At 55.8% G+C, this 23,027-nt stretch overlaps 9 protein-coding genes across 9 annotated transcripts; 4 read left to right on the top strand and 5 right to left on the bottom strand.

Moving 5' to 3' along the window:
• Nucleotides 1-207: 207 nt before the first annotated feature.
• IUM83_08557 (Glycoside-Pentoside-Hexuronide (GPH):Cation Symporter Family) lies at nt 208-1,641 on the bottom strand (the record flags this gene model as incomplete). The annotated part of the gene is made up of 1 exon (XM_067932937.1): nt 208-1,641. One exon carries the CDS (start codon nt 1,639-1,641, stop codon nt 208-210), a length of 1,434 nt encoding a protein of 477 aa, XP_067783335.1.
• A 1,379-nt stretch (nt 1,642-3,020) lies between these two features.
• IUM83_08556 (Glycoside-Pentoside-Hexuronide (GPH):Cation Symporter Family) lies at nt 3,021-4,565 on the bottom strand (the record flags this gene model as incomplete). The annotated part of the gene is made up of 1 exon (XM_067932936.1): nt 3,021-4,565. One exon carries the CDS (start codon nt 4,563-4,565, stop codon nt 3,021-3,023), a length of 1,545 nt encoding a protein of 514 aa, XP_067783311.1.
• Nucleotides 4,566-5,089: 524 nt separating this feature from the next.
• IUM83_08555 (Ankyrin repeat-containing domain) lies at nt 5,090-8,567 on the top strand (the record flags this gene model as incomplete). The annotated part of the gene is made up of 10 exons (XM_067932935.1): nt 5,090-5,263; nt 5,331-5,666; nt 5,748-5,787; nt 6,624-6,682; nt 6,744-6,797; nt 6,877-6,997; nt 7,061-7,620; nt 7,699-7,812; nt 7,878-8,447; nt 8,523-8,567. The coding sequence occupies 10 exons, from the start codon at nt 5,090-5,092 to the stop codon at nt 8,565-8,567; spliced, it is 2,073 nt and encodes a 690-aa protein (XP_067783334.1).
• Nucleotides 8,568-8,875: 308 nt separating this feature from the next.
• IUM83_08554 (nuclear transcription factor Y subunit C-9-like) lies at nt 8,876-9,355 on the top strand (the record flags this gene model as incomplete). The annotated part of the gene is made up of 2 exons (XM_067932934.1): nt 8,876-9,008; nt 9,102-9,355. The coding sequence occupies 2 exons, from the start codon at nt 8,876-8,878 to the stop codon at nt 9,353-9,355; spliced, it is 387 nt and encodes a 128-aa protein (XP_067783333.1).
• Nucleotides 9,356-11,230: 1,875 nt separating this feature from the next.
• IUM83_08553 (3-hydroxyisobutyrate dehydrogenase) lies at nt 11,231-12,377 on the top strand (the record flags this gene model as incomplete). The annotated part of the gene is made up of 3 exons (XM_067932933.1): nt 11,231-11,798; nt 11,895-12,054; nt 12,140-12,377. 3 exons carry the CDS (start codon nt 11,231-11,233, stop codon nt 12,375-12,377), a joined length of 966 nt encoding a protein of 321 aa, XP_067783310.1.
• A 148-nt stretch (nt 12,378-12,525) lies between these two features.
• IUM83_08552 (dynein light chain 1) lies at nt 12,526-13,299 on the bottom strand (the record flags this gene model as incomplete). Its single annotated transcript, XM_067932932.1, has 4 exons — nt 12,526-12,949; nt 13,014-13,123; nt 13,197-13,226; nt 13,297-13,299. The coding sequence occupies 4 exons, from the start codon at nt 13,297-13,299 to the stop codon at nt 12,526-12,528; spliced, it is 567 nt and encodes a 188-aa protein (XP_067783332.1).
• Nucleotides 13,300-13,392: 93 nt separating this feature from the next.
• On the bottom strand, nt 13,393-15,522 carry IUM83_08551 (uncharacterized protein; the record flags this gene model as incomplete). Its single annotated transcript, XM_067932931.1, has 1 exon — nt 13,393-15,522. The coding sequence occupies one exon, from the start codon at nt 15,520-15,522 to the stop codon at nt 13,393-13,395; it is 2,130 nt and encodes a 709-aa protein (XP_067783331.1).
• A 2,943-nt stretch (nt 15,523-18,465) lies between these two features.
• On the bottom strand, nt 18,466-19,053 carry IUM83_08550 (ef-1 guanine nucleotide exchange domain-containing; the record flags this gene model as incomplete). The annotated part of the gene is made up of 1 exon (XM_067932930.1): nt 18,466-19,053. The coding sequence occupies one exon, from the start codon at nt 19,051-19,053 to the stop codon at nt 18,466-18,468; it is 588 nt and encodes a 195-aa protein (XP_067783330.1).
• A 161-nt stretch (nt 19,054-19,214) lies between these two features.
• IUM83_08549 (putative methyltransferase) lies at nt 19,215-23,003 on the top strand (the record flags this gene model as incomplete). The annotated part of the gene is made up of 4 exons (XM_067932929.1): nt 19,215-19,343; nt 19,418-19,514; nt 19,659-20,387; nt 22,543-23,003. 4 exons carry the CDS (start codon nt 19,215-19,217, stop codon nt 23,001-23,003), a joined length of 1,416 nt encoding a protein of 471 aa, XP_067783343.1.
• Nucleotides 23,004-23,027: the final 24 nt, after the last annotated feature.

The following is a 23,027-nucleotide window of genomic DNA, read 5'->3' as shown; positions in this document are numbered from 1 at the left end:
CCTTGACCCCACATAGCCGTTGAACCTTCCTGCTCGTAAACGATAATTGGGAGTGCCCTCCCGCAAGGTCTCCGTCCGTTTCTCCATCAGTTGAGAGTACGTCGTGAGCCTTCCAACTCCGTCGTGGTAGTACAGAGGATGTATTTACACAAGGTGATATTTAATAAGGAAAGAGGTGGGCATTGGGATAGTCGCGTCTGGACGCAACTACATCGAGTACATCTTCATCTTGAAGAAGAGTAGCGCGGTGATGAAACCAAGAGCGCTCATGACGCCGCCGAGGAACACCGGGAGCTTGTAGCCCAGCGACGTCTCCACCAGGCCGGACCCGATCGCAAAGTTCAGCAGCTGGCCGAAGCAATTGGCCGAGTTGAGTGCGCCGACGTAGATGCCGATCTCTCCTTCGTCGCCGAAGACGTGGATGATGACCGGCACAATGAGCGCGAACCAGACGGACTGGGTGATGCTGGTGATGGCGACGACGAACACGTTGAAGCTGACGCTGCTGGTCCAGGCCATGATCATCAGGAACATCTGCGGGATCGTCGAAAGGGTCAGGACCCACTTGACACCGAACTGGTGCACCAGGTACGGCAGCGTCCACGAGTAAATGTAGCCCACGATGTTGAACAGCAAGTCCGCTCGTCCGCCAGCGACGCCGACTCCGTCATTGTACGCGTTCTGCGCGGCGGTGCACGGGCTGCAAGTGTCGGCGTTTTCAGCCGAGCCGTTGTATACCTCAAGGCCGAAGAACTGACCCTTGTTGCCATTGTACGCCGTGTAGCCGTACTCGACGAAGAACAAGCACACGCCGTAGATTGCGAGCACACCGGGCAGCGTGCGGATGCCGCGGTAGACGGAGGCGAAGGCGTGGCCGATACGCTTCCAGGTCGAGACGGCGTCCACCTTGCTGGGGTCCAGCGGGGTCTCCTGGGCGAACACCACGGCGACGGCGATGCAGGTGAACATGGTGCCTGACAGCATCCACATGAACTCGTGCAGAGTCTTGTGGGCGGCTCCGAAGAACTCGATGTAGCCGGCGACGAGGATCGATCCGAGCGTGGACCAGGCCTGGCCGAGAGCAGCGCCGGTGGTCTGGCGATCTCCGGCAAAGTCGGCGACGAGCAGCATGGCCGGAGTCTGCACGACGTTGACGGTGATGTCCATCCAGAGGTAGAAGAACACGGTGAAGACCGACGTCCATGTGCGGTCAGTCTTCTGGCCGTCGGTGCCGTCGCCGTGGTCGCCCAGAGCTTCGCCCATGTTTCGGGTGTAGCTCATGGCGATCCAGCAAATGATGCTGAGGATGCCGGCGACGATGAGAAAAGGTCTGCGGCGACCCATTTTGGCGGTGCTGCGGTCACTGAGCACGCCAATGCTGGGGCCGACCAGGACGCCGACAATGGGGCCGATGAACTGCGTCACTTGCACGGCGAAGTTGGGCAGCATCGTCGACAGGTACGGGCCCAGCGCAGCCCATTGGGCCGACCAGGCCATGTTGATCGCCATGCGCGGCATCGAGACCGCGAGCAGCAGCCAGATCGGCGGGTGCGACAGCGAGGTCTGGTCACTGCCGCCTTCTTTCATGGTCCCGGGTTTGGGGGAGTTCTGCAGGTCGTAGCCTTTCTCAACGTCTGCCATCTCTCGAGTTGGAACCTTGAGATGTGGGGTCGAGTCGATCCAAGAGAGCGAATTGGAGAATGACGACGAGCTGGACAGACGCTGCGGGTTGCTGTAATGTAGCAGCGCCAGTCCCTGCAGTGGTGCCTGTTGTTGACTATTCTGCGTCGATAGCCACCCACGGTGTATTAGCAGCACACGCACAACCCCACAAACTGCAAAGCCTCTGCTGTTGTGCGCAAGCAGATGGGAAACTGGGTCGTCATTACCGCCGCACCTGGAACTTGCGGCGGGAGGAACGGATTGAACAAGTGGAACGGCGGTGGCAGGGGTGGATGACCAGCCAGCTTGTACTGCGCAGTAACTCGGTTAACGCTCGTGCCTGCTTGCGCTGCCGAGGACGTGTTGCCAGCGTCTCGATGGACAAGAAACATTACATGTACCTATAGTACCACCAACACATTGCAATGATGCTCCGTCAAATCGACGGAGGCCACGGGTGGAACTTCCACCACTAGAAACGGTGCCCTCCCGATAAACTTGCAGCTGGTGATGACCTGCGCACTGTCCGGACAGGAAGTAATCCCAGCCGATTTGATCACTTCGCCCCCTCTGTCCCCGTTCAGTGAACTGTGCGGCGGCACGCGGCCAGGTGTCTCGTTGTACAATACATTTTTGAGCCAATACGTTCGTTTGGCTAGCTGACGGAGCTTTTACTTTTACCACCCGCAATTTTTCGGGGTCGAAAAGCTATGCGGGAGCTGAATATGCATCATCGCTGTAGTGGTCACATGTACATGTAGTTAGCCTCGAGTGTGCACGTGCTCACGTGTAGATACATACATGTGCATGTATCATCTGATTCGTCTCGATTGAAGTCGAAAGTTGGAAGAGATTAAAATCGCGGTGGTGCACCTTCGGGATTGCGTTTCCTTGCGGCTGGCATGAGAATCCCGTGGTGTGAATCGCGCAAAACCCCAGGTCTCTCTGTTCAGGCTTGTCCTCGTGCGAACAACTTAAGGACTCGTTCCATTGGCCCCTGTGTGCGTATGGCGCGGCGCCAAAGGCTTTCGATAGTCCGCTTGCGTTGGGTCAGCTGAAGGCTTCCACCTCCGCCTGAAGCAGGTGCCGACTATGGCTTCTTTCGCGCGTCGAGAGCGGTAGAAACTTCACCGGCAACAACATACATTACCAACCACACATCAATGATGTGCTTGATTAAAAGGCTGTTGAAGCATCACGACGGCATCACCAAGGTGAAAGGTGATTCAGTTTACCTATCGATAGTCTCAAGAAACTACCCAACCTTGGCTAGATCAACACCTGCAACATCAACTGATTGAATATTCTTTTTACAGTGCATACCCTGGGCAAGAAGTCGCGCTTCTCGGTGGCAATTACTACATGCTGTACATTTTCATCTTTAAGAAGATCAAGATGGTCAAGATACTCATGACACTCGCAATGCCTCCGACAAAAACCGGTAGCTTGTATCCGAGAGACGTTTGGACCAGCCCTGTGCCGATCGCAAAGTTGAGCAATTGACCAAAGCAGTTGGCAGAACTTAGGGATCCAACGAAGATTCCGATATCTTTCTCCTCGCCGAAGACGTGAATGATGACGGGTACAACAAGTGCAAACCAAGCTGTGTGCGTGACGCCTGCCATGGCGACAAGGAAGATGTCGAACCCTGCATTGTCGACCCACGCCATGACCGAGAACAACACTTGGGGCACTGTGGAAATCGTAAGAACCCACTTCACACCAATCTTGTGAACCATGAACGGCATGGCCCATGCGCACACGTACCCCACGACGTTGTAAAGAAGGTCGGCGCGACCTCCGGCGACACTAACGCCATGGTTGTACGCCTCCTGCTCGGCGCTGCATGGATCGCAGCTATCGGCGTTTTCAGACTCGCCGCCGTAGACCTCCAAGCCGAAGAACTGTCCCTTATTGCCATTGTAAGCTGCGTATCCGTACTGCGTGAAGAAGAATGCCACCCAGTAGACTGCAAGTACTGCGGGGAGTGTTCGGATGCCGTAGTATACTGAGGCAAACGCGTGCTTGGCTCGAGCACACGACGACACAGCATTCACTGCGTTTGGTGATAGCGTGGTCTCTTTCGCGAAAACCACGGCGACGCTAACGCAAATGAACATGGTCACCGACATCATCCCCATAAACGAATGAAGCGTCTTGTAGGCAGCTCCGAAGAATTCAATGTAAGCTGCAATGAGAATCGAACCCAGGGTTGCCCACGCCTGCCCCAGAGCTGCACCCGTGGTCTGGCGATCGCCCGCAAAATCGGCGACGAGGAGCATGGCAGGAGTTTGAACGGTGTTCACGGTGATGTCCATCCAAAGGTAGCACAACACCGTGAAGATTATCGTCCATGTGCGATCAGTCTCCTCGCCGTCGGTTCCGTCGCCGTGGTCACCAAGAGCTTCGCCCAATTCACGCGTGTAGCCCATCGTGATCCAGCAAATAATGCTGAGGGCCCCGGCAACGATCAGAAAAGGTCGACGTCTGCCCATTTTCATGGAGCACTGGTCGCTGAAAGCGCCAGCGCTTGGTCCAACGATCACACCAACGGTAGGTCCGATGAACTGCGTGACCTGGACGGCATATCGCGGTAGCATAGTTGACAGGTAGGGTCCAAGTGCGGCCCATTGCGCCGACCACGTCATTTGAATCACCATTCGAGGCATGGAGATCGCCAGAAGCAGCCACAACGAAGGGTGCCGCTTGTCATCACCGCCTTGAACACTACCCGGCTTGGGTGAATTGTATGAGTCGTAACCTTGCTCGTAGTCCTTCATCCTTGTTGAAGCTGGCAGTGGCGCTTGCGCTGACCAAAGGGAAAACGAAAATGGCTCCGACCATCCTTCCACCTGCTCTCCGTCCTTGGATGGTAGCAGGACGATGTTGAAGTTGACGAGCATTTCCCGGGGGTACCGCTCGAATCTATGGACTCTTCACGTCGCGAATCGCGGAACTCAACACCGTTGCGACCATGTGCTGTACATGGTGTAGCATGGTGTCCCCTGTCGGCGAGAGGGACCACGGGCTAACCGATCACCAACACCCGTCGAATCGACGGCGTCGATGAGGCAGCCCAAGAGAGCTAGCGAGCGAGCGCAGGCGCTCGACAAACCAGTTGCAGAACTGTACAATTGGTTTTTACAAACCTGGTTTAACCACATGGAAGACACCGGACCAGTGCTCCACCCACAGCAGTTCAACAAGCCGGGCGGTTCTAGTGGAACCACTCATCAACATGATGCATTTAACACGAATCCTCGTCTGAGGTGTCAAAAAAAAATACTACAGTTTGGCCAAACCTTGGCTGAGTTCACGACGACTACATGTACCAGGCCTAGTTCAAGTCCAGACGACTTATCATGCATCGCTCCAACCTGTGTCAGCGACTGCTTGAACAGACGCTTCACAGAATCCAAGCTTTGCCATGACATTCCGCTGCGTCGGAAGCCCGCTGGACGAGATGAAGCGGCTGGAGACGTTGCGGGAGCGAGACCCCGAGTCTGCTATCAACCTGGTGGCCAACGGGAAGCTGCTCGTCGATTTTGTGCGTGATGGGAATTTACGTGCTCTGCAGTGTGCAGCTGAGCACCTCGAGGAGGTTTGTTGCTCATTATTCCATCGCTAGATCAACGGAGGGGGTCAAACGATGTTCTGGCTGTTGGCAGGGTCAGATGCTGATCTTTTATGCCGTGCGGATGTTCCGGGAGGCCTGCGCTTCGAGGCGACTAGATATCCTGCGCTTCGTGTTGCTCAACGGCTTCGATCTTCAGCAAAACTACATGCGAGATGTACTGCACGGGGTCATTGAGAGCATTGACAGCCCTCAGAGTGCTGATGCAGTGCAGCCACTTGTTCGTTTCCTACTGGATGCTGGGGTCGATGTGAATTGGCAACGGAAGTCGGATCTGTACACCGCTCTCCACGTGGCTTGCTGCAAGAACTTGTATCCCATCGTGTACTTGCTCGTTCTATTTGGTGCCGACGTGAATGCCATTGCTGCGGTGGGTTTCGTAATCCCGAGACCAAGTGCATATATTATTCTGTTTGTATTGACACCACCACTCTGCTTTGCTATTTTGCAGGATGATTCCATGCCGCTTTCATGCGCAAATGATGTCGGGCGTTCAAATGCCTTGTCGAAAGCTGAGCAGACACAGAAGGAACTACTCGTGTCATTTCTGCTGGAAAATCGAGCTCGGGCAACGTGGAGAAGACAGCCACATCGAGAACCCATCCATACTGCGGATACAACTGCCTCAACGAAACTCGCCGACGCATCGAGCCTGGGGGGCGAGGAAACTCCAGCAAAGCAATCGAAAGGACCGATCCTGAGCTTCTCAAGCACATTCGGAATTCACTGCAGCATTGACGGGTCAACGGACAACCAGCACCACGAAGGCATCATGTTCAACACGTCAGATCCTTCAGAGTATTGAGGTGGGTCGCTTATTGAAATCGGGGAGGTGTTTTCACGCCAGTGATGTGGGATCGAACAGGAACAAAAATACCGATCTGGTTCGTTCAGCACGTTTTCCTTGGCGTTTCTGCATATATAGATTATCTTCTTGTACCTACGCAGCTTCATCATCAGAATTTCTTACAAGACGAGGCATCCAACATGTCGTGCAGCTTGATCGAGGCGAAGTTTCAAGCGTTGGATCGCACCATCAAGATGATGTCGAGGTCGAAAAGCCTTCGCACTTCTCGTGTGGCGTCATCCGAACATCTTCGTGAGATTGTGGAAACGCAGAAGCCAACCGCTCTTTTGCCTACACTGAAGCCAGCCGGGGGAGCTGTGGTAACGGGACCCCACCAAAGCCATGCCCATTCTACCAAGACAAGTCGATCGCAGCCAAACACTTCTCGCGAAGAGAAGGGTCTCAAAGCAGAGCAGTCTCCACCGCGTCCTAGCACTGGGCGAAGAGACTATTACGATAGATCAACAGAGTACCTTCCAGAGAAATGGGTCGATCCGAAACAGCAGCGAGCAGAAGAGCTTTTACAAGACACGTGGCATGTAAGTTTTCGTTGCATTTGTGCTTCCAAAGTGATCGGTAGTCAAAGAGTCTGCATTACAGGAGATCGGAGCCGCAACAAATTGGAGCAGAGCTTTAGATTCTCCTACTCGAGAGGTATTCGCGCAGACGGATAGATTATTTGGTTTGTAGTTTTGAGGTACTGACATGGTCGATCTAATGTCTGATCTCACAGGTGCTTCGATCCAAGTTGCTCGACGAACGCCTGCCGTACGAACGTCTGGAGTGTCACCTGATATCAAGCAACATCGAAGAGCAAGCTCAATTTGAGGATAACCAAGCGTACGAAGATCCAGGTAATCCACATTGGCTGTTACAACGCACCGTTTGTTTTCTCACTTTGTTGGCATTGCTCGCAGACCCGTCCGGCACTGCCGTACACGATGCTATGCCTCCGCCAAAACGGCCATTGACCTCAGCAAGCTTGCAGCCAAAGAAAAGCAAGGCGCACTTGAGCGTTCGGTGCCGTTCCGCGTCGTTCAACAATTCCGACTACCAGTCGAAAAATTGGTTTGTTCGTTCCGCACTTGAGTTGAACGAACATTCGCAACGAGCTCCAAAACCGAGGCGGAAGGCCCCTCGTCAACACTCAGTGATAACGAGCAGGAACCACCTAAACCGGCAAGCAAGGAAGAACAAGCCGTCCCCACCTGCGCGAGTAAAAGAGCAACCCAAAGCGAAACCACACGAGGTTGAAATTGCTGGCGAGTCAATAACGAAGCGGCAAGCTCGCGCACCAAAACTCGAAGAACCAGTAAGCGAGTGCCCACTTCCCGTGCCAAAAGTCAATGATCTGTCTTTCTACATGTTGGAGCTTCGATTAGTGCACCCGGAACCTCTGGCGGAGTGGCGATTTCAAGCATCTTTTTCCGACATGTCTGTTGTCCCCTCCAAGACAGTCATCCTCGACGACCTCACCGTGAGACTTGAACGCGAACTAGTTTGACCATCCATTCTCGACACTAACGATATCTTACATCTTGGGGTCACTTTCCAGGTGGATGACGACAACTTTTTGCTGTTCGACTCATCGCAAGCAACAGACGTCCCGGTCTCATCCCGATATTTTAACCCGTTCTTGTATTTCCCGGGACTAAGGCGACCTAGTGATGTGCGTGCTGGTTGATAGTTGATTTTTTTTATACAGCGCATTGCTAACTTTTTGCTTTTGTATAGCTGTACGGGCACGTGTTGCGTATCATCGTGACGTCAATCAGCCCTGTCACGCGCATCGTGATCAACACCTCGGTGCAGTTCACCCGTTCTCCCGACGAAGCTGTGGTGGAGCCATCCGCCGAATCCATCCGCAGACACTCGGAGGCCGTCGCGAGGCAAGAAGCCAGTCTCTTGAGAGTTTTGGCCCGACGCAACAGCTCAACCACCTCAATCCAGATCGCACGGAGGAAGAAGAAGACGCATACGGCAAGGCTCCAGGAAGTCCCCTGGAGGAAGCCGTCGGGGACAGACCTCGAAGCTGACAACGTCGCGAGCACCGCCAGCCTCGCGATAGACCAGTGCAGTCCCTGGAGCGCCGGCGACCAGGACGACCCCACCAGCAACGATATTCCCACGTCAATGCTAGAGAAAATGTTCGCCCTGCAATTAGAGGAGCCTCGGTATCCATCGCCCGTTGCATCTCCTCGAAAGGGGCCAACAGCGGAGCACCTCGGGAAATCTCCTCGACCGCCCATGACCACCATCGACAAAAAGAAGATGCAGCTGCAGCACCTGCGCGCCAATATGCGAGTACGTCACCAGCTTTTGTATTGCCTTATTGCATGGGTCTGCTAACTACACTCGACTGGTCCGCTGTCTGCGCAGAGGGGAATGCGTGAGGAGAACTGCAACATGGAAGACCCGGTGTAGCCATGTAGTACATGGCTACATGGCACGTCCGATAGTCCGAACAACACACCTCGTTTAACTATACTATATGTCTTCTCTAAGTATTCATCGAATGCTTCTACCCTTCCTAAGTATCCTCTAAAACCGCCCCATAGTTGCCACAACACTATCGGAAGAGTCGAGTAGAGTCGAGCTGTCCCAGTCGTCGCTGCCTCTCCGCTCCGCCCGCCCGCAGCTCGCCTCCTTCGCTGCGCTCGCTCTAGCCCAGACACCGGCCGACCTCTCCTCGCTGCCAGAAGCCGCTCTTCGACGCCGTTGCGCCTAGAACCATGGAGGGCCAAGTGGTGGAACTCACGGAGGCCGAGCAGGCCCAGCACCAGCTGCAGATGGAGCAGCAGCTCAAGTCTTTCTGGGCCAAGCAGCTCCTGGAGATGGAGCAGCTCGAGGTCGGCAGCGAACAAGGTGCCGTGCCGCGCCGCGCCGTGGAGAGAGATGAGATAGTTGAGGGTGAGAGGTGCACTGACTAGTTGGATGTTGTTGCTTGCTGTTGTGTAGACTTCAAGAACCACAACGACCTGCCGCTGGCGCGCATCAAGCGCATCATGAAGTCGGACGAGGACGTGCGCATGATCAGCGCCGAGGCGCCCGTGCTGTTCGCCAAGGCCTGCGAGATGTTCATCCTGGAGCTGACGCTGCGCTCGTGGGGCTACTCGGAGAAGAACAAGCGGCGGACGCTGCAGAAGGAGGACATCCAGACGGCCATCCGGAACACGGACATCTTCGACTTCCTCGTGGACGTCATCAACTAAGAGAAGCACCGCCGACTGACTGGCTGGCTGGGTGACTTGCTTGACTGGTTCTGTCACGGCGAGTCGAGTCGAGTCGAGTGCACGATCGTTGTTTTTAGACGGGTCCACACAGACAGAGAAGGGAGGGATTTGTGCGCGTACGAGGCCGAGAGAGCTGCCAACGCGCTAGCAAGGCTCGTGAAGGCGCAGGTAGGCTTCAATGGAACTTCATGTTCAGACCTAGTGAATGTTACGCGAAGGTTGTGTCTACTGTTTCACATTCGCGCAACCTTCCTGCCACGTCACCAAATGTAGCCATTCCCACATTGAAGTTGGGTGAGGAGCTCCTGTCATTCCCTGCTTGCCGTCATTGCGCGTCCCGCTTGCTGCACTCTGGCCCCGCTCCTACAGCGGCCTCGATCATCACATGAAATGCATCAGCTGCGTGCATTGTCTAGCCGTGCCAAAGCACACGTGGGCGTCATTGGCGTGGGCGTCATTGGCCTGGGCCAAATGGGCGGCCGCATGGCCGACAACCTCCGCAAGAACGGACACAAGCTCGTCGTGTGCGACCCCGTGCCCGCCAACGTGCAGAAGCAGGTGGACCAGGGCGGAGCCGTCGCCGTCGCCACGCCCGCAGAGGTTGCCGAGCAGTGCGACACCATCATCACCATGCTGCCGTCCACCGCCATCGTCGAGAGCGTCTACCTGGGCGACAGCGGCGTGCACGAGGCGCTGCGCAGCGAGCACCTGCTGCTGGACTCGAGCACCATCGACCCCATCTTCACCAAGAAGCTGTCCACGGAGCTGCACGCTCGCGGGGCCACGTTCGTGGACGCGCCGGTGTCTGGCGGCGTGGCGGGCGCTCAGAACGGCACGCTGACGTTCATGGTGGGCGGCGAGCCGGAGGAGTTCGAGCGCGTCAAGCCGCTGCTCAAGGCCATGGGCAGGAACTTGGTTTATTGTGGAAGGAGCAGTATGATTTCAACGCTTATTGACGGTTTGAGTGGCTATGAGCTAATTGGTGCGTCCGTCTTTGATCATAGCTACTGGCCAGGTCGCCAAGCTGTGCAACAACCTCGCTGCTGCAATTCAGCTCACGTCGGTAGCGGAAGCCACAAACCTGGGAGTGGCATTGGGCATCGATCCGAAGGTGCTGGCTAGGTAAATTACGTTGGATTCATGGATTCTTGCTCGGATTTGGGGTGTCTGCGTGTGACTGACTGAAGTCCTTGAACGTATCGGTCTGCTGCTTCACTTCAAGCGTCATGAACGCGTCAACCTCTCGCTGCTGGTCCTCAGTAGCGTACGTTGTGTGTGGACTAATCGTCAGCTCCCGATCAATGTCAAGTTGACCTAACTATCGTGTATGTTGACCTAAACTACGGCGTGTGCAGGAACCACCCTTACCCAGGCGTAATGCCGAGCGTGCCCGCGTCAAACGGATACGAAGGAGGCTTCGCGGTGCAGCTCATGCGCAAGGACCTCGGTCTCGCCTCCTCCTGCGCAATGCAGGCTGAAGTGTCGGTGCCGCTTACGAACTCCGTCCTGCAGCTGTTCAACATGATGGTGAACCAAGGCAACGGCCGCAAGGACTTCGCCTACATCCTGCCCTTCCTCAAAGGAGGCAACGCCGACCCATAGCACCGGAACAACTACAATACACAACAACATGCCCAATGCAAACCCAGCAATAATACATGTACAAGTATGCGGTTCTGCCCATCAGCGAGACGAGCGTCCTGCATCAAGCCGAGCGCGCTGATGCAGTCGTACTTAGCGGCGCGGTCCCCAACTTGAAGTTGCGAGGAGCTCCATCGATCGAGTCAACTGCCCTGCGCCATTCCCCATTCCGTCCGCTGTCCTCCAAGCCTCCCGGTACATATCCCATTGCCAATGCTGCGCACGACCTTCCTCCGCTCCTCGCAGGCGCTTCGCTGCTCGCGCGCGCTGTCCACCGTGGCGTCCAAGGACCAGGTGGGCGTCATCGGCCTGGGCCAAATGGGCGGCCGCATGGCCGACAACCTCCGCAAGAACGGACACAAGCTCGTCGTGTGCGACCCCGTGCCCGCCAACGTGCAGAAGCAGGTGGACCAGGGCGGAGCCGTCGCCGCCGCCACGCCCGCAGAGGTCGCCGAGCAGTGCGACACCATCATCACCATGCTGCCGTCCACCGCCATCGTCGAGAGCGTCTACCTGGGCGACAGCGGCGTGCACGAGGCGCTGCGCAGCGAGCACCTGCTGCTGGACTCGAGCACCATCGACCCCATCTTCACCAAGAAGCTGTCCACGGAGCTGCATGCTCGCGGGGCCACGTTCGTGGACGCGCCGGTGTCTGGCGGCGTGGCGGGCGCTCAGAACGGCACGCTGACGTTCATGGTGGGCGGCGAGCCGGAGGAGTTCGAGCGCGTCAAGCCGCTGCTCAAGGCCATGGGCAAGAACTTGGTGTACTGCGGTGGCAGCTGTGAGTACTCGGAGTAGTGGTTTTCATTGTGAATTGGTGAGGTTTGATGTACTTACGTGGTTTGGTGGTGTGGTCGTTGTTTTGGTAACTGTGCAGCTACTGGACAGGTCGCCAAGCTGTGCAACAACCTGGCGCTGGCCATTCAGATGGCGTCGGTGGCGGAGGCCATGAACCTCGGCACGACGCTGGGCATTGACCCCAAGATCCTCAAGAACATCATGGACACGTCGACGTCCTCGTGCTGGTCCACTCTTGTGTAAGTTGAAGTGAGGTGTGGATTTGGTGCAAATCTCCATTGGGGTAAAGCTGACTTGTCTGTGTGTGTTGCTTGTATATGATAGCAACCACCCGTACCCGGGCATGATGGAGAACGTGCCGTCGTCGAACAACTACGAGGGAGGCTTTGCTGTCGCACTGCACCGGAAGGACCTGGGACTGGCCATGGACTGCGCCAAGCAGGCCGAAGTGTCCATCCCGCTGACGTGCCAGGTGCACCAGATCTACAACATGATGGTCTCGAGCGGTCACGGCAAGAAGGACTTCAGCTACCTGCTCCCGTACCTCAAGAACGGCAAGTAAGATGGGAGTAGCTAGGCAGTACTTGGCTGCCGGAGTCTGTGTGGTGTCGACACGTGCAGTTGATCCTTCACGAGAAAGAAAAAAGCACAATGAATTACGCCGTGAAGGTCATACCCGCGAAAGTAGTTCATTCTTGGCGCGGTCTTAGTTACTGTCCTAGAGCAGCATCACGCTCGGTTTGCTTCACCATATCACCATCGATCTTGGCCACCTTGGGGATCCGCTTGAGCACGTTGAGTCGTGCATCTTCCTTGCTCAGGGTCTCGTAGATGGGGTTGCCAGTGAACAGCACATCGCGTAGCTTGGGAAGGCTGGCCAGCTTGTCGAGCTCGTCCCAGCTCTTGATCAGGTTGTTGGACAGATAGAGAGTGGTGAGATTGGTGAGCCCTGAAAGTCCGTCCAGCGTTGCGATGACGTTGTAGGACAGCCAGAGTTCCTCTAACGTGTCGGACACATCATCCAGCTTCTCGATTTTCTTGATCTGGTTCCGACCAAGTGACAGGATCCGCAGCTTCTTCATCCCGGACAGCGGAATGAGACGATCAATACCGTTCGTGGACAGCGACAACTGCCTGCAACGAATCCAACAACTTTAGATGCTTTGCAAAGCCGTCAAACCTACAAAGTCAGTCGTACTCGCAGTTCTTGAGGGTGTTGAGCGAGTTATCAAGCTTTGCGATCGGGGGCATCTGACAGTACAGCTTGATCACAGCCGATTCTTCTGCCGAAGCCGAGTTCTTGGCTTCCTGCATTAATTAACCCAGAGCAACAGTCAGCATTTACAATCACATAAAGCCAAGGAGTTGCGGTGCTACTTACCCACGCCTTGATCGCTTGCGCACACGTAGTCTACAACGCACACCAGTCAGAACGCTAGCGTGCTTACTGTACGTTCTCAAGCAGAGTCATCTAGTCGTACCATTGTTGTCTGGTTAAAAAAATAGGTGGAGCTTTCTATCTTGTCTTGTGCAGGAGGATCGTGACTTGCGGGTCGCGACGCTTCAAGAGCAGCGCTTCATTCGTCTTCACCTCCATCCTGGGACTCGTCCTTAATTGGATCCATCAAGGAGACGTCGATGACTGTGGGGGCAGGCGCCGGAGCAGGAGGCTTCCGGGCATCCAACCATTTCTGGCGCTCTTCTCGAAGAAAGTTGGAGTGGACTTCCGATCGCTGGAAGTGGTAGATCAAGCTCCGCATGCGTCTGTCAAGCTCATGCACCACTACCAGTACGAGAGCAATTGGCGCGTTGATCTTTCGGCATAGCAGTTCCAGCACGTGCTCGTACGCTGGATGCAATGCAGTGCGAAGAGAGTGGTGGCGGAAAGATGGGTAGAAGAACGTGTCCTGATCGCTTCCATTGTTGGCGCTGGGGGGCGAGTAGGGATTGGCTTCTTGAGATCGCAATAGCTGCATCCGCTTCTCAATATCCTCGTCAGTCTCAGCTAGAATCCCGTCGGCGTGAATGGCAGGGTAGGCGTAGAGGTCATTCGGCTTGAGTTTACCCTGACCAGGCTCCGTTAGCTCGTCTGTTTTCTCGATCTTCCTTAAATGGTCGATGTGCTCCAGGAGTTCTTCGGGGATACCAGGACGATCAAGGTCCACAAAAACTTGTCTAGCGAATTGAGTGAATGCCTCTAGTTCTCGTCGAGGAAGGGACTGAGCATCGTGAACGGAGGCAACCGGTGGGGTCCTGCGCTTTGTTTCTTCATCGTCATCGTCATCGTCACCCTTTTCTTCTTCCTCGACTTCGTTGTGTTGCCGCTCGTAGATCCACTCGTGCCAATTCGCGCACATCTTGATCGCCACCACCAGGTGTGCTGCGATGCCGACCTCAGAGTGGATAATCGCCTCTACTCTCACTTTGTCTTGCTCTGTTGGACTACTGAATTTGGGTTTGCCCGTGGGCTCGGCCTGAAGCAAAAGCGGCGGCTCAGGCAGGTCCCCGTTCACTGTCATGTAGCCCGTGATCCACTGGAAGTTGCGGAAGACTTCTCCCGGAAACCCAAACGTAGCGCAAATGCGGTGAGCAGCTAACGGCACATTCAGTGGCGGGAGGCGCAACCCCATGTGATACTGCAGGTGGTGAGCGGAGTAGGCGATCCGAGGGGCTTGTGCGTTGTGGCGCTTCATCAACGACTGGAAGAAGTAGGAGACAAACTTCACCGAGGCGCGCACATCCGGTGCGTCGGCACAGCAAGTGGCTAACGCGTTGTGATACGGGATCACTCCGGTCTTGACCCAGTCTGCAAAGTCGCTCGGCAGCACGCCGAGGTTAAGCACGCGGGAGGCGAGCATCAGTATCCCCAGGAAATCCGTGATCGAGAACTTGTTCAGCAAGTCCTGCCTCCGCTCACGTATCCAAACATGGAATTCACTCCTCACCTTCGGCTTCTTCTCTCCGTCGTCGTCGGAGTCCTCTTCCTCCTCCTCCTCGTTCTTCTTCTTCTTTGTCTTCTTGCTTTTGCCCTTCCTCCTCTTCGTCTTCCTCGTACCTTTCTCTTCCTGCTCCTCCTTCTGCTGCTCCTGCGCCTGCTTCGGCTCTTGTTCCTCAGCCTCCTCCTCCACCTCTTTCTTCTTCTCCCACTCGGCGTCCCACTGCGCCAGCAAGTCGAAGGTCACCGCGGGGTCCACCTTCTCAGCGTCCTCCTTGCTCACGTACAGGAAGAACTCGTTGTAGCAGCGCAGCAGCGGCTTGGAGCCCTTGACGCCCCACGTGTGCAGGAACTTGAACCAGAGCTCCTTCACCGCCCGCGGGTACTCGTCCGCGGGGAACACGTGCGCGCCCACGCGCTGCACGAGCGCGCGCGCCATGGCGTCCAGCACCATCTGCGAGGCCACGACGCAGTCCAGCAGCGGCGGCAGCGTCGGGTTCTCGCGCGTCTTGGGCGGCTGCTTTGACGCGCGCGTGCGGCGCGGCTGCTCGATGACGTTGCCGTCCGCGTCACGCTTCTTGCGGCGCACCACGCGGCGCTTGAGCGTCTTGAGGACGGTGGAGAAGTCGATGCCCATGTCCTCCACGTCCTGAGTCTCGTTGCGCGCCTGCAGGAAGCTCTGCGTGCCGCACAGCTCGCACACCATCTCGCCGAAGTAGTTCTCGCTGAAGAACGAGTCGCCCACGGCGCCGCAGTTCTGGCACTCCAGCATGGCTGCAGCCAGAGAGAGAGAGAGAGAGAGAGATGCACACGCAGAGGCAGCAGCAGGCTTGAGCCTTGGGTCGTTGACTGTTGGCTCGGGAGGTGCGCTGTTATTGTAACGGGGAAGGTTAAATAGCGTTCGAATCTGAGTCTCTGATCCAGCGGTCTGATTCTAGGCTGAGTCTGTCGCCGAATAGTAGTTCATACTGGGTCGCTCCTGAAAACCCAAATTGCTAGTACCAAATTTAGTGCATAGCTTGGGCGGTTTTGCTCTTACCAAATCTGCGTTGTCTCCTGAAAACCCAATTGCGTACTTCCCACTCGCGGTCCAAGGACACAATGATCGCTCCCGCATTGCTGCTTCTCTCCATCATTCAGCGCCGCCACCGGTCTCACCGCCGCCAGTCGTATCGCTCGACGCGAGCGCGACCGTCGCATTGCTCGTATTGCACTTCAGCCGCCAGCAACTTCGTCTTTCTCCGTGCTGTTTGGCTCTGGTGACGATCCAGCGTTGATCACAGTCACGGGGTTAGACCACCCCGCGTTTCACTACGTGCTACAGCATGTTGAGGTGCTCTACGAACGATTTACTCCCTACGGACCGGCTGGCTCAGCAATTGCATCGCTAAGTGGCTCAAGGCATGGTCGGCCTCGAAGCTTGGACGCATATCAATGCCTCGCCCTCGTCTTGGCATGGACACGGACAAGAGGCTCTGAATTTACTCTCTGCATGATGTTTGGTATAACGGCATCCGTCTGCTCCTTGTACATTCGGTTTGGACGAAGAATTTTAATCCGCGTACTTGCTTCGGATCAGCGTGCTGCTATCAAGATGCCTAGTCTACCCGATGTTCGGCGTTATCAACGAGCAATCCACAAAAAGTATCCCCAGGTGAACGATGTATTCGGGGTCGCCGATAGTCTCAAACTATATCTACAGCAGAGCGGTGATTGCATCATGCAAACATGTTCTACAACGGCTGGAAGCATGACCACTACGTCGGAAATGTATTTGTCTTTGTCCCCGATGGAACGATTGCAGCGTGCGCGCTAAATGCACCTGGATCGCTTCATGACTCTCAGATAGCTGAGTGGGATGGCATATACCACCAGCTTCAGAGAATCTATGAGCAGTGTGGAGCAAGATGTGTTGTAGATCCCGCGTTTTCTGCAGGAGACTATCCCTTTTTAATTAAATCGAGCCAAGATTATCATTGAGTGGCAGCGACACCTGCAGATGTCGTCATGCTGCGCCAAGCAACTTCGGCAAGACAAGCGGCTGAATGGGGAATGAGGGCCTTCCAGAGTTCTTTTCCGAGACTGAAGGATCGAATGGAATATGAAGAGCGAGGTGAACGACGACTTATCCTGGACACATGTGCGCTGCTTTTTAACCTTCGAGCTAGATTAGTAGGCTTTAACCAACTCCGATCTGTTTACATGCCCGACTTGCAAAGAGACGTAGAAGACTTACTGTGATAATCTACTTTTTTCTTGCAGGGATTTTGCTGCACCTACCAGGGCAATAGTCAACAACTCGAACAGACGATTGCTTCTCTCTCTTTCGTCGGCACGATCCGCGTCACGTTGACAGCGGTCCTCTTCACGCTGGCGGCGGTCTTCTTCGCGCCACAAACGCTGTTGTTCACGATCAACTTCGCGTTGATGTTGCTCTTGCAGCATCATCGCTCGAGCTACGGTTAATAAGTCATCGTCACCGTCGTGGGTACCTGCACGTTGTACACGAGGAAGCACTAAAGGGCGCGCAGTAGGAACGCCTGCTGAAGTCTCAGCTTCGGGATGCACGCCCTCAATCTCGGCGCCTTCATCGTCTACGTTGTCATTGTCAAATAGACCGTTAGCATCATCCTCAATGTCATCATCCTGAGCGATATCCGCACGGTCCGTGATGGCAGCAGCTAGTGCAATAGCTCTCTCAACTTCCTCGGGGATATAAGGGTTGCCTGTGCCCATATTCGTCCTGTATAACTTGGCAAACTTCCTACGAAGACTTTCTGTGGTGCGGCGAACGCCAGGAAAGTTTGCATTGTGCTCCCGCGTAACGGTGTCCCATTCATCTCGCCCAATTGGCTTGTAGTGATCAATAAGATCGAGAAGATCACGGACTTCAGCTGGCGAGAAGCCAGCACCACGGGTCGCAGTTGGTGCTGTGCGGCGACGTCTTCCACGGCGGCCCTCACTTCTTGTCGATGCAGTTGCAGGCGGTGCTGAGTCAGGCGCTTGTTGATCAGATGCTGGTGGAGTGCTAGTAGTAGTAGGGGCTGTTGGTGGCGAGGCATTACCGATCGGAGCTTCTGCGGGCGAAACTTCTGGCGGCGTCACTTGCGATAAAGCGAAATCGAAGCTAGCTGCAGGCGTGGGAACAGGAGTAGACGCTTGAGTCGCTGCAGACGGTGTTTGTTGCGTTAACGGGAAGTCATAGCTAGGGGGCGGCGGCGCATCTTCACTAGATGAGTTAGGCAAGACCATGCTAAACCAAGTTCGAGAATGAAAGGCATTTGACATGCGTATCTTTGACGCATGGTACGGGCACCCAATTTGTACGCCCGTGACACGACCCCGTACAAATCGACCCTCCTTGGGCCAAAATGGTACGATCAGCAAGCACGCGACGAACCTTCTAGGTCTGGTTTAGTACACGCAAAATGGGTTTTGAGTTTTCAGGAGCGACCCAGTAGTTCATACTAATCTGCCAAATACTAACGGTACTACAGTACTAAACAAATATTATTTGAGTCTCCAAATCTATGAACGTCCCCACCTAACAATACAGCATTGGAAGCAAGAGGAAATGATGCAACACGGCGGTGTACAATGTAATTTAGTGGGCGGCGTTGCGCGCCGCTGGGGCGAGCGAGGCGCAGGTCACCGCCGAGTGTTTTCATTGATGGGCAAGGTCTGTATTGAACCACATTGACACGGCGCGGCGTGCTTAGAGCTTGTTCATGGAGGCGATGTCCACCGACTGCACGTAGTCCTCGAAGCCCTCGATGGCCTCCGTGATGTCGTCCAGCAGCACGAGGTCGTCCACGATGACGCACTGCACCAGCAGCTTCTTGATGCCGAAGGCCACGGGCACCAGCTTGTGGCCCTCGCCCCAGGTCAGGCCCTCCACGGGCAGCGCCTTGATCTTGGCGGCCAGCTCCTCCAGGTCCGTCTCGGCCTCCCAGGGCTTCACCTCGATCACCACCTGCGAGCGCTCCACGGGCTTCTTCTTCTCCTTCTTGGCGGCCTTGGCGGCCTCGGCGCGCTTGGCAGCGAGGGCCTTGGCGGCCTCGTCCTCCTCCTCGTCGTCGTCGCCGAACAGGTCGTCGTCATCGTCGTCGTCCTCCTCCTCGACCTTCTTGGGGGCGGGGGCGGCCTTCTTGGGGGCCTCCTTCTTGGGCGTGGCGGCCTTCTTGGCCGGGGCGGCCTTCTTGGGGGCGGCGATGGCCTTCATGGGCTTGGCGCCCTTGGTCGGGTGCAGCACCGAGAACTTGGCGGTCTTCACCAGCTGGAACTTGCTCATGTCGGTCGGCATCTTGACGTACGTGGGGTGGGAGGTAGAGAGTCGATTCGCTACTGAGCCGACAGGAGGGGATGGATGGATTGCTTGGATCGCGGGCCATCCGTTTCTATTGCGAAATTTCGGGTGGGAATGTTGCGGTTGGGGGAATGTGACAGTAGAAAACATTGACAAGCATGGAGCTCGAGCTCGAGCTGCGGCGCGTGCTGGAGGCCTACCGCGCGATGGAGCCCGTGCGGGACGTCGTGGCCATGATCAAGACGCAGTTCGAGGACGATCAGCGCTGGGCGTCGCTGGAGCTGCAGGTGCGCAGCGAAAACGTTCATATGTTGGGTGGTGGTGACAGTGGTCGCTGATGTGTCAATCGACTGCTGCCCAGGCTCAAGTGATGCGGACGGTGGTGAACGACCCCGTGTGCGACGAGTTCGCGCCACAGAGGAAGTACACGTACAGGTTCCTCAAGAGCTACGTGGACGGTAGGCCGTTACTGCCTCACTTGTGCTGTTGACTTTCGGGAACTCGCCATTTGAGCGGAAACCGTGGATCGATCGTGTCGACTACCGGTTCGACTTCAGGTTGTGCAATGCGCTGACAAATGACGACGCTGTGGGTGTTGGCAGAGATTGAGGCAGTTTGTGCGGATGTGGACGACGGGCTCGTGGAAGCGTTGATGGAGTTTGTGCTGAACGCCAAACTGGTCGACGACTCGCTCAACTCGGAGGCCATGCACCACGTGTCGTACACGGTGCCTACAGCCGACTCGTCCGTCGTCGTGACCTGCCGCGTGGCGTCGGTGTTCAACGAGGTGGGGCTCAAGCTCTGGGAGGCGGGCTGGTTGCTGGCGGAGTACGCCATCGCCCACGAAAGCGACTTCCGCGGCAGGACAGTGTTGGAGCTGGGTGCTGGCGTTGGCTTTTCGGGGATGGTGCTGGCCTGCGTGTGCCGCTCAAGCCGCATTGTCTTGACGGATTATGCGCCCAATGTGATGCAAAATCTGCGTTACAACGTCGAGATCAACGCGAGCAAGTTCCTTTGCCCGGTTGAGGTGCAGACGCTGGACTGGGAAACCTGGCAACCTACAGACCATGAAGACGAACGGCCGGATGTCTTGCTAGCAGGAGACTGCGTCTACGACGTCGCAGCGTTCCCGCCTTTGATGCACGTGCTTCAGTCATTCCTTGGCCACGACCAAGGCTATACAGCGCAGCATCCACAGCGCGTGGCGATCTTCGCGGCGACAATTCGCAACCAGAAGACTTTTCAGACATTTCTGGATCAACTCGCAGCTCACCGCATCGACTACGTCGATATCACAGCTTCGTCGCTCGAAAAGATGGGCGAGCCAATCTGTTCGTACCCGAACCGAGACCAAATCCGCCTTTGTCGGCTGTCGAGATCTGTCCTAGCTGCGTCTGCCGAAACGAAATAGAAGCTGAGAAGCTATTCATACTGCTGTGCATTTCGTGTTACATGGAGTTCATCTTGATTCTAAAGAAGAAAACGCAGACTAGGAACGCTAGCAGGCTGACTACACCACCAACAAAGACCGGTAATCTGTAGCCCATCGACGTCTCCACCAGCGCCGAACCAACGATGAAGTTGAGCAGTTGGCCGAAAGAGTTTGCAGAGTTCACAACGCCAACGTACACGCCGATCTCAGCGGTGTGGCCAAATACGTGCACAATAAGAGGAACAACGAGCGCGAAGAATGTGCTGATAGTGATCGATGTGAGAGCCACGATGATCACGTCCAAGGCTACGACGTCGCAGAATGCCATGATCATCAGCAGCACCTGAGGAATCGTTGAGAGCGTTGCAATGTTTTGCGCTCCAAATCGGCGCACCAATGGCGGGAGTATCCACGCATACAGGTACCCGACAACACAGAACATCATGTCAGCGAGACCGCCAGCAAGCCGTACACCACGTGTGTAGTCTAGCTGAGCCTCCGAGCACGCGTTGCCGCACGTCGCTGAATTGGTGGCATCTCCGTCGAAAACCTCGAGACCGAAGAACATTCCCTTGTTGCCGTTGTACGCTGCGAAAGCGTACTGGTTGAGAAAAATGACGAAACAGTACACCGTCAGCACCCCAGGGAGAGTTCTGACAGCCGAGAAAATTGATCCAAACGCGTACGTCACGTTCTGGCAGCAAGTTTTCTTCTCCATCATCCTCCAGTCCAGTGGCGTCTCCTTCGCCACGTAGCAAGCTGCTCCGATACAAACTGCCATGAAGATAGACAGCATTCCCAGAAACCAATGCATCGAGTTGTAAGCCGCACCGAAAAACTCCGTGTACGCTGCTACGACAATCGCTCCTAGAGTCGACCATCCTTGCCCCATTGCAGCACCGATAGTCTGTCGGCTACCAGCGAAGTCCGAGATCAGCAGCTGCGCTGGAGTTTGTGCGACGTTGACGGTGATGTCCATCCAGAGGTAGAAGAAGATCGTTAGCAGTGCTGTCCATTTCCGGTCAGTAATTTCTCCATGCTTTCCGGAGCCCACATCACCTAGGGCGTCTCCAAGCTCTCGTGTGTATCCCATGAGCACCCAGCAGATAATGCTCCCCACTGCAGCTACTACGAGGAACGGCCGACGGCGACCAAACCGCGAATAGTGCTGGTCTGAATACACGCCGACAATAGGCGCCATCAAGACACCACAAAGTGGCCCGGAGAGCTGGGTCAACTGCACAGCATAGCTTGGTAGCATAGTCTGCAGATACGGCCCCAATGCCGCCCATTGCGCTGCCCACGCCATTCGGATGGCCATCCGAGGCATCGAAATGACAAGCAAAACCCCGAACGAAGCGCTCTCCGGGACTGTCTCTTCTTCGAGCATCGGAGACTTGAAACCATCCTTCGGCGTCTCCGGAGTCGCGAGCGAGTCGAAATCGACGCGCGACGCCCTGATCTCGATGCCTTCGAGCAACTTAGTGCTCATTCCTGTGGCCCGTCAGACTTGCGGTCGAAGGTGGAATGCCAATCACGTTGTGGCGGAGCTCTATTCCCGTGAGCGCTATCTCGAGCGTCGATCGTCGTGTGGATGCCCGAGTGATTGATTACAAGTCTCTCGTTGCATGAAAAGTAAAGGTAGGGCACGAAAACACAAACTCGGCAGATGTCTGCACATCAGGGCGTGGCTTGCACACCGACTCCATTATTGATTAATTAATGAAAAGTGCTGCATCTCGGATTAAAATACAACGCAAAGCTGCGAAGAAAGCATTGTGACGATGCTTTCTTCGTACATACGACGTAGGTGGCTTCATCGAGCGCAAGCACCCACGCAGTTTCTCCGTCACCGTCCTAACGATGGGGGTTGTCGAGCGCGCGGTATGTTAAAGAGCACGGGGTCTGTAAGAATGTGCTGTTGATCAGCTCCGCTAAAAGCACGTGAGTCCGCTGGTACACAGCTGTGGAACTGTTCACGGTTGCTATGTAATTCATATCATCCCTACGTTATCCAGTGTCCCGTGGTACATCATCATCCTCCCTTGATGTAGTGAGAGTGCCACGAGCACCACCACAGCTTTCAGTCTTCAATTTCATCCGTCGAGACGAGAACAAGAGACTACCGGCTTCAACCAGTGATAGCGACGACGATCGAGCTCCAGCCGACACGACTAGATGCAGCATCTCGCTGGCCATCGACAGGCAGTTCTTCGCACTCGACGCGTTCGGCGCCCGAGCCAATGTGCTCTCCGACGCAGCCCCGTCCTGGTTGACGTCGGCGCCGCCCAACATCACGGGGGGATCTCTCGCCAGGGATGTCATCGCGCACCTGGAGCTGACTGATCACGTCGGCAAAGCCCTGCTGATCGCCCACGACACCGTCCAATACGGCAACATCGTGTCGCGCCTCAGCACCGTGGAGGTCCACCCGTTCCTCCAGCCGGCTGCATCGGAAGCTGGCCCCACCGCCAAGCTCTCCTGGGGGTCGAGGACGACAGCCACGTCTCTGTGAGGCGGCCGCCCACCGACATGCACC

Source organism: Phytophthora cinnamomi (genome assembly GCF_018691715.1).
Source record: "Phytophthora cinnamomi strain GKB4 chromosome Unknown Contig99, whole genome shotgun sequence".
Classification (NCBI taxonomy): Eukaryota; Oomycota; class Peronosporomycetes; order Peronosporales; family Peronosporaceae; genus Phytophthora; species Phytophthora cinnamomi.
This window is presented reverse-complemented; position numbering and strand designations above follow the sequence as displayed.